The sequence below is a fragment of the Cephus cinctus genome, unplaced genomic scaffold, assembly GCF_000341935.2.
Source record: "Cephus cinctus unplaced genomic scaffold, Ccin1 Ccin1_scaffold1583, whole genome shotgun sequence".
Lineage (NCBI taxonomy): Eukaryota > Metazoa > Arthropoda > Insecta > Hymenoptera > Cephidae > Cephus > Cephus cinctus.
In genome coordinates this window covers 292,030-304,470 of record NW_014333889.1, presented here as the reverse complement: position 1 = coordinate 304,470, position 12,441 = coordinate 292,030, and the positions used below count along the sequence as shown (strand labels likewise).

General features: G+C 44.9%; 1 protein-coding gene across 1 annotated transcript; it reads right to left on the bottom strand.

Moving 5' to 3' along the window:
• Nucleotides 1–6: 6 nt before the first annotated feature.
• LOC107273394 lies at nt 7–1,489 on the bottom strand. Its single transcript, XM_015751544.2, has 3 exons — nt 1,333–1,489; nt 220–421; nt 7–152 (listed from the first exon to the last, which is right to left on the bottom strand). The coding sequence occupies exons 1-3, from the start codon at nt 1,385–1,387 to the stop codon at nt 29–31; spliced, it is 381 nt and encodes a 126-aa protein (XP_015607030.2). The 5' UTR covers nt 1,388–1,489; the 3' UTR covers nt 7–28.
• Nucleotides 1,490–12,441: the final 10,952 nt, after the last annotated feature.

Sequence of the window (12,441 nt, the reverse complement as noted above, 5' to 3'; positions counted from 1 at the left end):
GTCCACCCCTAGTCCTGGCGCCACCCTGCTACCCAGGAATAATGGCAGCGGCTGTGGCTGCCGCTGCAACTGCTGATATCTCGCAGCAGCTCGGCCAGGTAGCCGGTGCCAAGTGATCCTCGTCTTCATCGCCATCAACGCCATCTTCAGGACTACCACGTGACAAACGGAAGTAGGATTAAACAATCGATGTTCTCTAGATTTACTCGAGCGATTTACCTGCGCTGGGCTTTAAGCTTCTTCGGACGTCGTATCCACGGCGACTTATAACTCGCATAAGGGCATTGTGTTCCTGGCGATATATGTATACGAAGTTTACACGTGTCCCTGGACAAGTGCGCAACTTTCAGTGGGAAGTGGTACACCTGGTCGGGATCAAGGTACATCAGTGTCCCGGGGTCACGCATCAGCAATCTGGAAACTGAAATCAGACACAGAAGTCTTTGTCATGGATCAAATACATAAGTTCCAAACTACTGAAACCTCCTGATCGATAAGCCATCATAACCTCGAAATCAATCGAAAAATTACATTGTTCATAACATCTAACCCCACGCGCTAGGGATAAACGTAATTCGTGACGTATTTCGACGAATCAAATAAGCGGAATAAACTTTGTCTGACGATCAGTCAACAGATCCTCGACGTCGTTCCTGATTGCTATATACAGGGTGATGATGATGTAGCATTGGCGTTCGTTTACTCGCATGTAAATATTAATTGTAAATATTAGTGGACGCGTCCACCATTGCGCTACGAGAAATATCTCTATGCGGATTCTAGCCAGATGTATAGATCGGTGTGATAGTAGCTTTAAGGGATGTGAATGCGTGTGCGTGAGAGAGAGAATGGAGGGGAGGGAAATTATAGAAATCGCGGCGATTACGAATAGGCAGAGCCAAATGCAATAGAATCGCTCGCGAATAATTATCGTGAACGGGTCTCACTAGCTCTTTCATTGTATCTTTTTTTGGCCGTGTACACAATTGTACCTAAGTGAGAGTGAGTGAACCGCGCGCAATAAAATACGTCGACTAGATAAGGCTAATTAATTAACAGAGGATACAATAACGAAGTAATATATGTAGATAATCCCTAGATTAGATAAAAAGAGAACAAGTGCATATTGTATGTGTTCGCCCGTTGTAAATACGTAAATCGAAATCCAATGCAATAAATTCGTCGATATAACAATATGACAGTCAACCTTCATTTGCTACCCTCTGTTCCCAAGAGATTCCAATATTTTATCCAATTTTCAAATATACCGTCGCTCAATGAAAACAGGTTTCATCGACCTTATTGCACAGTACAGACGACCCCTAATCTCACGGGCACATCTTCGGGCTGTGCTCGAACCGATCTTCGTCCGATGATACTTCTCCATTTTGTAATGGATAAGAGCAGTGACAGGATGAGCGAGGTCAGGGCAGGGTAGCAACGTGCCTAGGGGATGATTTTAGGACTAGATATCCCGGCCACCTTCAGATGTATCTACAGAATCTGTCCTCCATCCATTAAATCCGACCTCGTCGGGTACTGCTCTCTCAGCCCTTATCAAACGAGGCTGGTCGTTACAAGAGAGACACCCCTCAGCTACCGTTCACTCCGCCAACTCAACCTCCGACACCCCCTGTCACGCCGATCCACCCTTTAGAAAGAGAGTAACGAGTCTCTCTCATTGTCAGCTGGAGAAGCCCTGAAGATTTAACCTGGTCCATTCCTCTCCAGTCTCTCCATTTTGGTCCTCATTCTTTCTTCTCGCTCGAGGAGCTACGGTTGTATACAAACAAGTATTTAGTAACGTTTAATGGGACTTACCCCCTGCGAGGGACAATTAGGGGAGGATTATTGACACCTGGTACTGGCCTCATGCTGTTCCCTGAGTCGTTGCCTCTTTGCTTTTATTACGAGCTCAGGCTTGCTTACGAGACCAGCTCCAAGAAAGCCATCGGTTAGACAGTCCCAGAGAGGGCCTCAAGGCCCCCGGGTTAACGTTTAGAATCACTCTAGCGCGATTCCGCTCATTCAGCTTGGGACCCACTAAACTGGGCCTTCACAGTGTGACTGCAAGAAAAATTTTCTTCAATGCCAGCTTCATACACTTCGCACGTGATTCTCCATTGCAAAGATGGTGAACTGTGCATAATAGATCAAGAGGGATGTAAAAGCTTATGAGAAGGTTGTTACCTATGTCAGAAGGTGTCAGGGTGTGGCGCTGCAATCGCCATGTAATATTAGCCAGCCCATTGTGTACGTTATTAAGCTATGGTACGTGTCTGTATACACACATGAGACATGCGTAGAGTATATCATAGTGGCCCTTGGCCCTGGCATTATCGCTCCAGTTAATATCCTCGTAATTGGTTAAAACCCGTAACCGATGAGTGAACTGGAAGTTATTACGTACGGGGTGTGCCTTGGTTCTCGCGGTGGCAATGGGGGGTGGCTTTGCGCGACACGCTTCAACACCTCCGGCGTTGGGACGTCGAACGGGAGAATGAGCCGGCATAATATCAGCGTCCTGGCATCGCTGACATCGCTAACATCGATGACATCGCTGTAACATCACACCCTCCTTCAACTCTGTGCTCGTCATTGTTCGCACACGATTTTCTATAACGTTCTCTTCGTACCCTCTTACCGACTCCCTCTTCCACCCTGATCTCTTCGAAGAATTTCCATTTGTCCTCGATTTTATTAGAATCGACGCCTCGGCGTCGTCTCTTCCTTCTTGCTATTCAGAACTTATCAGATTCTCTCTATGCATCCAACTTAGTTCAACCCCTAATTGGGGTGTCAGGTGTGTATATAACTCATGACGACGCACCCCTATGATGTCGGTTTGATTATTGTGCTTCGATAGCCAATCCGTCCTTCACCCAGTGGGCGCGATTGAAATTCCAGAAAAGAATTTTTTGAAAATATATCCAACGCAAACGGCGCCATCCGATCTTCTTATCGTACCTGTATGTTAAGACTGTATTATATATACGTGTTACGTGAAATTCAGAGCTGATATATTATAATGAAGGCTCTAGTGGAATCTCGTGATATCGTCGCGTACTCACAGTCTCGAGAGTTTTCACTCTCTGCACTCGCGCGCGCAACTAGGCATTGATTCCTTCAAGGCTCGACACGCCATTCCTCTCATTACGAAGCCTTCAGACCCTCGATCCTCGATCCTCCTCCTCGTCCTCACCCACCACCTCCTTGAACTCGCTATCTCTCTCGCTCCTAATAGCAACAGGGTTGGCGAAGAGGGGAAGTGCTGAAGAAGAAGAACGGTGACTGCGCGTTATTCGAATACCAAGAAGAAAATTGATTGGTTCGATTTTTTATCGTATACACGAGCACCTATACCATGCGGATGCTGTATGACTTTCTCCCTGGACCACCTCTTTCTGTATCTCATTCACTATCTTCGTGTCGCTCATACGCGTGTCCGCTTTCTACGTGACGTCTTCATCCACCAGTTCCTCGGCGACTTTTCCAACATTCCAGGAATGTTCAATTACGCGCGGAATCTCCTGGAGAAAAAATAAAGTAATGAAATAAAAGATCTTGAGGCATCCGGTCATAGAGTCCACGTACTACAGTGTAGTCGTAGTACGAACTAGAGAGTGGCTGAGGACATTTTCAAATCTTTTTAATCTTGGTCCAGGACGCGTAAGTGAAAGCTATCTCGTTGAATGTAAAATCAAAGACACAAACAAACTACGTGAGTCAAAGTCGCTCACCCCGTGTTCCGCGACCGTCAAACGTAACTCCAGGTTGACTGCTTCGGTCGGCGTCTTTGATGTGTCTCTGGTATGACACCGACGCTCATCATCTCTCACTCAAAGTGTTTATGAGCTGCGTCTACGTTGCGTCCCTCTGATCGTCGCGACGCCAGGGCGTCCTGACGTTGTGAATTCACCACAAGAGTCAACCCTCTTGTTTCACTTTCCTTGGATAATTAACTGGCTGCCACCCTCTGTCTTTCTGGTTAGGTTAGAATACCACCGGATATCCATTCCACCACTGTATCCAAAGTACAGGGCTGTATACCATAACCTAACCTCTGTCCTTTTAAATCCTTAGTGACTGGAGGAACTGCAGCATCCATAGAAACTGAAATGAAAATGAGTGCTTGGTTTTAAAATGAATAAATTCAACCGATTGCCTGGATGCGTTCAACTGAATCAATTTGAAAATTACCTTGATTAGGGAAATTATGCATGTTTTCAAAAACCACCACTGCAGTCTGCGACTCCATCCGCCACAACCCGGTGAACCAAACAAAGCATCATATGTATAATATGAGCTATTATGTATCTCTCTCTCATTTTTCGTATCCATAACCATCCGCATAGGTGCGTACGATGTGTCAGCCGTTTACGCGAGCCATCCTCCCTTGAACAATACAAACCAACCCCTATTTTCCCCCTGTCTCGTTTCACCAACCATTCAATTATTCCAGTACGGGACTTTGCCGACGGGAGATTACGTATTCATGGTACATCGCGACACCAGCTTCCTGGTTGATTCTTCACATTTTTTCCTCTTTTTCCACATTTTCCACCTCATTTCTTTCACCTACCCCTATATATGCTCGGACGGGCTTTTCAGTAGAAAAATGGTGGCAACGCCAGAGACCGTCTTACGTATACCTTCCAATATTCTCTTCCTGCGTCTACTTGAGTGAAGTAACCAGGGTGAATATGTTTCAGAAAACTTGTTTCGACACTGGCAATGAGGGCCCATTCAGGAAACCTGACAAGACGAATAAACGGGCCCAAAAAGAAGGCATTGTGCATTGGTATATCTAGGTAACTCGTATACCTGTATTACCCATTGCGCTCGAGCAAACATCCGCAAGAGTTCTGAGATACGTCACCGGTGTGTTCAATGTTAACCTATGCCTACGGTACCGACGTCCATGTTCTGCTAGGAAGTTCTGATGCATACGAACATCACCACTGGAACAAGAAAGAGAATATTTTCTTAAAAGGCACTCTGCGCCTGTGTTACAAATTACTAAAGATCTTTCATACCATACGTCGTTGCTCCTGTACTGGCTGTGATTCTTTGAGGAGAGTCGTCGATTACGAGGCTCAGGGTAAAGAGGTAAAGAAGCTCGACGTAAGCCTCTAAAACTGTTTGCCAGCTAATCCGTTAGGTTAGGTTAGGTTCTTAGCACAAATTGAGAAACACGGTGGACGAGGCTGTGAACAAGAGAGTGACAGAGATGAAGTAAGCTGGTACGACGGAATCCTGGTGGTTTCTGTCGGCTAATGTAAGGGCACCAGGCCATAGCCAGTAAGCCATAGCGACTAGGAAGCGTGGGACGAAGCGTCGGCGAACCACAGAGAGAAAAAAAAAGTAAAGGACGCCGACGCCACTATGACTATTAGTCCATCCATGGTTCATGCTGAGGACTCAAAGAGAGACGGACACGGGGCATGAATGCGTGGCCTGAGATTACGACCAATAAATTGGGCCATGGTTCATTTCACTAATTCCCATAATAATCTAATAGATTACGATTATCTGTTTAGTTCGGTTCGTTTACATCTCACGGCTCTTTCCTCTACCTGGAAGTTTCTCAATGAACTTGGCTATCCCTTCCTTTTCCCGATGCTATTCATCCGCTCCGGTTTGAGGAGTAGCAGCAAGATAGGAAAGAAGAAAAATCATCGGAGCCAGAAGTATGTCGCATGACGTCACTCAATGGATCTGTAAACAAACGGAAGAGTAAGTTTTTACTTTTTCTTTGTATAATTTAATTTTTTTATGGTTAACAAATAATTCTAGAAGATTGATCGACACTCGTCGCCAGCCTCCGGGATAAATTGGCACGGGAGATACAGAAAGAGAGAGAGAGAGAGAGAGAGAGAGAGAGAGAGAGAGAGAGGGACTATCTCACGATGAGACAGAGAGAGAGAGAGAGAGAGAGAGAGAGAGAGAGAGAGAGAGAGAGGGACTATCTCACGATGCAAACACGAATGAGTAAGCGCGCGGATCTTTTTGTCAAGAGGCGCTCAGGAGGAGAGACGTCAAATTTAGGGTCCAATTTAATTTAATAGGGGCAAACGGCTCTTCTGGGCTCGAGAAACTTGGGGATGGAGTTTGGCTTAGCGAGATGAGCGAAACAGCCCTAAACCGAAAGACCGTCATCGCGTCGATCGGTATTTAGTGGTGTCTGCGACTGACATGTATGCGAGCTACGATTTGAGAGAGAGAAAGAGAGAATAAATAAGTGATGAACAGAGACAGAGATAACCAAACAGAGAGAGAGGGAGAGAAAGAGAGAGAGTACTAGGCATTGCTGAATTTAAACAAGGAAAGAGTTATCTGTGCTCTGCTGCTTCCAGAATTCTGTGGATTAATCGTGGTCCAGGGGTACCATATTCACTATGACAAAGGTTCAATGTGATCTGGGATAGAGAAACCGGAGGACTGTTTTCTGTATGACTGACATGTATGCGAGCTACGATTTGAGAGAGAGAAAGAGAGAATAAATAAGTGATGAACAGAGACAGAGATAACCAAACAGAGAGAGAGGGAGAGAAAGAGAGAGAGTACTAGGCATTGCTGAATTTAAACAAGGAAAGAGTTATCTGTGCTCTGCTGCTTCCAGAATTCTGTGGATTAATCGTGGTCCAGGGGTACCATATTCACTATGACAAAGGTTCAATGTGATCTGGGATAGAGAAACCGGAGGACTGTTTTCTGTATATATATACATATATACATATATATATATATATATATATATATATATATATATATATGTCTTTGTCTATTCTATGGAGATACTAAAAAAATGAGAGACAGAGACAGAGAGAATCCTGGTTGCGTGGACAGGTTAACGCGCGGGGGTGTCGCTGCGAAACGCTTAGCGAGATTGCAGTCGACAATACAACAATGCGACACGCGTGACACGCCCGATGGGGTTCGAGCGACGCCCGAGGGCGTCTGCCACAAGGAAAGGGGACTATCGCGGACAGACACTGAAATCTCCCCAATTGTGGTCCCGGATTGCCACACCCCCGTTTAATGTGTTCACCATGTTCGTCACGTTCTCCAGGTTCACCAAAGATTTTTGTCCTCTCTTTTTTATGGGCTTTGCCACATCCATACCTTAGCCTTTGACTAATTTTATCAGAGGAGTAGATTTTGTGGGATATAGAAAAAAAGGGGAGTTGGCGAATCTTCCCTACTCTCGAATATCTGATCGCGTTTCACGGGAGAGTTGATGCGAAGCACGCATGAGATCTGGGGGTTGTACGATTAAGAGACGCCGAGCGTACGGACGCGTAGCGTCGAGTCGAGTGGACGCATTGCTCTTGGACGTTATTGCGTTTTTCCACTCAATTAGTAAAAAAAAATCCAATGTTTATTAGGACTTCGAGCATCTGGGTAATATTGCTGGGTCAATCTGCAAAATATAAAATGTATCTCTCAGTTTGAGGATTGTAACAGGGAAAAGAGCAACCTTAAAAAATCATACCTTAGTGCATCCAATGAATTTGTGGAATCTTGAAAGAATTTTAGAAAATTATAAGACCTGCAAGAATCTTAACAACAGGTATACATTATACCGCAAACGCGACAGTTAAGTACTATAGAAATATTCATCATATATACAGAACAACCCTTTCTTCAGGCTCCATTTCGAAAAGTAGCTCAGGATTGAGAATGAAAAAAAAAGGATTTGGTTTGGTATCCCATGACGCAGGAGCTCATCTCCCTAATGCTACTAATCCTTTGGCTTCGACTAAAGGCATTACAGAAGGAAATACACTTATCTGGCAAACAAACTACTCCACCTCCACGCCTCCACGGTTCTTTGGTCCTTTTGCTCCTACGGCCGTATAGGCTCTCCTCCGGCCCAATAGCCATTACCCTGAGCAGCAATATTCCCAGCAGCATCCTGAGAGGATCTCGATAACTCGCTATCCAGTTCCTTGGAAGTTCAGCCTGCATTACTGACGAGCAAGATCCCTGAGGATTAAAAAAAAAGTCCTAGACGCAAGGGCAAACCTTTTAAATTCGAAGGACACGCAGAGGCAAATCTTTTCTGTTAAGCCTTGTACGATGTACCTATTATGCTTCCTTGGTCCTGATCTCGAAGGGTGGCTGCGATCTGGAATAGAGAAACGAAAAGAAAGGAGCCTGAGAGCTTGGGGGCATTTCGGCTCCGCTCGTCTCTGCATTTGTATATATCTATATATTTACGTAATGACGGATGGCTCCGAATCGAGTTTGAGGTTAGGTTTTACGCAAGCATATGTCAATGTTTGCTTCCCGGGGCACACGCTTTACGCTCTCTTGCTTCGTTCAATCCCTGGCCCGCTGGACCCTTCCTCTCTGTTCCTGACCGGTCGCTGGACTGTGGAGTCCAGTCATCATCAGGGTATCATCAAAATCATCCCTCGAATATCCAGCAGGCATCCCTCCGGCTCATTTACTTCGATAGCAGGAGCAACGAAGGTTGAGAATTGAACGATTAACGTACTGCTAGTTACGTAACCTAAAATGAATATTACTTAAGATAACTTAAGATTTCTCTAGGTGCTGTAATTTAAAAAATTCTTGATTTCACTACAATGTGGAATATGTGATATAGAAATAATATCTACCTGGCTAAGGGTAGCTGCCAGCATATACAAATACCGAACCAGAGGGTCGGTGTCTTGTATCGCGCGTAGCTTCTACCCCTCAGTAGATTTTGGTGAAGCAAGGTGTGAATAGAGCGCTCTCCGTAATGAGGAACCTAGTGGCCAAGCAGCCAACCATCTATCTAACCAACCCCGCCAACTCCCTTTGCCAACCCTCATTCATCCCCTATCCATTCGCCATCCATTTCCAGAGTGGAGCCACCGCCTCCTCGGCCCAGGCATCAGCCGACGCTACCGACGCCACCTTTATACAGTCCCAGCCATCTAACGGCTCCTTCTCACCGCAGACTCCATTTTAACCTCTGGTGATGCTCGTTGAGGAAAGTCAAGACCAGGGGACGACGTCGTAGTTCTTTGCACTCTGCCTCCTTCCATCTCGCAGAACTTTCCAAACCCCGTCATTTCATTCTATTTCCTTTTAGCTCCATGCTGAAATTTCGCCGACTAGCACAACTTTCCTGAAAGCAGACAGACAGGATCACTGAGACAGAGAGAACGGTCTTGATCCTAGGTACGTATTGGAATGAGTTATTACCATCCTGAGCATCGTCACCGTCGGCTCCAAACAAATCCCTCTCTGGACTGTGTACTACAAATAAAAGTCTTAGCTCTGCAGAAACGCTGAATGGATTTCGTGGATTACGTAAGAATGCGATAACGAGCTTCTCTTCCATTCGAAAAGCTGTGACTAATCGGATAGGGGTGGCCTGATCCAATGATTGGCTCGTTACTCTCGCAGCTTCCGATCTGTTTGCTGTTTCGTCATTGAATCAATCCCATCTCTTTCAGTGATACCACCTACGCAGCACTAATAATTAACACCATCTACGACGCTGTGACACTCACCAGTGTATTCCGCACGTACAGAGTCCAATACGTTATTGTCTTAATGGCTAATCATAGGAGGGTGGCTGAGGTCCTAGTCAGGGACACGAATCGATACTAATCATAAGGGGTGAGTTTGTCAAGGATGTCTTGGAGGTTATGTGTCTCTCCCTTACTTGTTGTGTTCTTTGGAGGAATGAAGAAAATCTCTTTGGGACTGTGGGGAAAGGGAAAAGACTGAGGCGAACCTCGGAGAAGACGTGGATGGTTAAGGGTTGGGGGGGGGGGCGGCGAAGATCGTTATGTACCTAAACAAATCTGGATTGTTTGCAGTGGCATCGTTTCACGCATGAGGCCGCGGGTTCTTTATTCCTTTTCCGATTCAAGTTGATGCCACTTGAGCGAGCTGGAGTGTAAGCGAATGCGAGGGCGCCGAGGACGACGAGGGTGGTGAGGGCGCGGCAAGGGTGAATCTGGACGGCCGACGCTCTGCACTCTACAGTCGTCAGTAGTCAGTAGTCAGTCGTCGGTCACCCCCAGGGAGCTTTGATCTACGCCGCACTCCGGAACTACCACCAGCTACCCTACTGGAGTCTCCACTTCAAGGTCTACTCGGCCACTCGTCCACGAAAAGAATGACGTTCGTCACGCGGTTTTAATTCCGCACACGGTTTTATGAGTGACGAGAGATCACGTAGTTCCAGGACGTAACCTAACCTGGACTGTCCAAGTTTTTAAGCTACAGCAGCTGTCCCTTGACGTCTTCATGGCTTGTTCTAGGTTAGGAATCTTTTACATAGGTAGACGAATACCTGACTGCGGATACTTGTTTCGCTTTTCGCCTTTCGCTTCCCACTTTGCAGGCTAAAAGACGACAATTAGATGTCGCTGGCTCCGGCTCCTGCATATTCATGGAAGATCAGCGCGCGTTTAATTTCGAGGGATGACGGTGAGTTGATCAAAGGCGCGCTTGCTGGGATCTCGAGGTCCTCTCACAGCCCCACCCAATATATACTGTCCTCATCCGGCCCTCGTTCTGGCTTTTACTACGAGCAAAGACCACAGCCCGAACTCAACTGTACTTTTCAAATAATGACCCTGTCGTATTGTATACCTTTGCATTTTTTGCATTAACGACAATGCCGCTTTCTTTTAATGTTTCGAGAGAGCAGTGAGCTCTTCGAGGACTAGGCAGTCGTGGAAGAGAAAGAGAAGTTGGAAGAGACTGGGGAGATGCTTGGTATCACTGTTTCCTGAGGTGATACGTCGAAGGTTAAGCCGAGGAAATTCTTGACAAAATAACTGCAGGTACTGCAAAATGGCTGCATCGGACAAATCTGGAAAATTTTTATTAATGTTAATATTTGCTCCTATAAATGTCTATATACGTTGATGTTTTATTATATATATATATAATAATAATAATAATAAAACATGTACATACACACATATATATATATATACTCACTTTATATACCTTTTTGCTTTTCTCAAATGCAAACGCAGACATTAAAGAATTTAAGTTGGCAATTCTATCCCGCCATTTGCGTGGCTGCTTCCGCTTCCTGTCTTCTTTTATGGTCTTCTGGCCTTCTTGCTGGTTCACTAGCTAGTTGGTTCGCTGGCTGTGATATAATTTACTCTTCTCTTGAGATGTCAAGAGATTACCGTTAGCCAGGAATGCCACCACGACCATCAGGCAGATTGAAACAACCCCTACTACCCTGCTGAACTGAACAGGCCTTTAGTAAAAAGCTCCCGCCCCCCCCTCCTCGTCCACCCTCTGCAAACTCACCATGATCCAACGAAGCAACAACCCCAACCCATTTATATATCTACCGGCAAATTTTGTTTGTTAGTTATTTTTTTAAAAGTTTGTCGTCGTGTCGACGCTTTCATTTCTGTAAGTGAAAATTTCAAAAAGATTCAGAAAACATACGGACTCACGTTATTCCATCTCGACCTGATCTGTATGACGGTATGTTTGCACGAAGAAGAATCCGGGCTTCACCGATATAAAACCGCAATTTAGAAAACGAGATCTCAAGGAATTCCTAGTGTTTACAGAGAACAGTGTTTACTCTGTGAACGATGGGGCTGAAGAAGCCATGCTGAATTTAGGGGTAGCCGTATACTTCCTTTGGCTTTTCTTATATCCTCTCTTTCATTTTTATGTATTGCCAAAGAAATATACAAGAGTTATCCCATTCGTATAACCTTTAAACATTCTACACTTACGTTCGCGGCCACGGAATTAATTTTATATGATAATAAATGTGTCTGTACGAGTATTTTAAATCGGATTGTCGTTTATGACGCATGAATAAGCACGAAGACGGAATTACGTCACTATTACTTTATTATGAAATTTTTAAACGTCACGTGGTAGTGGGTTCGAGAGTACACACTACGCATAGAACATAATAAGCCGGCTCACAAAGCTCAGCAAAGGCGAGAGGCATCGAGAAGGGAGAAGGCAGAAACCCAAGCAATTCAATAAGAATTATGATTTTGGTATACTTGAAGTGGAAGATATTCGACGTTTGCTAGGAAGCAGCCTATTTCGAGTAGAGAACCTTGTATTAAGGGATTATCATTACCCATGGCGGATATCCATTATGGGTTCCTGTATAGGTCACGTTTATGCCGTCACTATAGATTCATGGACTATTGGGTAAGACGATTACGTTTTCAAACTACCTGTAGTAACCGGCGTTTCTCATTGTTAGAAATCTTCGCGGACCCACGGGAAATCCTTCTAGTCTACTTTTTCTTCTCTCTTTCGCGCAAACGTTGATCTCAATGATTTACCTATATTGACGATTTTATGTTTTTATTATGGAAGAGAGTATACTTACATGAGTCACCATTTTTCTCATATATCTTATTCACTGTCATCTTAATTTATTTCACGAAAATCATATGACGCTTATGTACTTCACTGAAACCT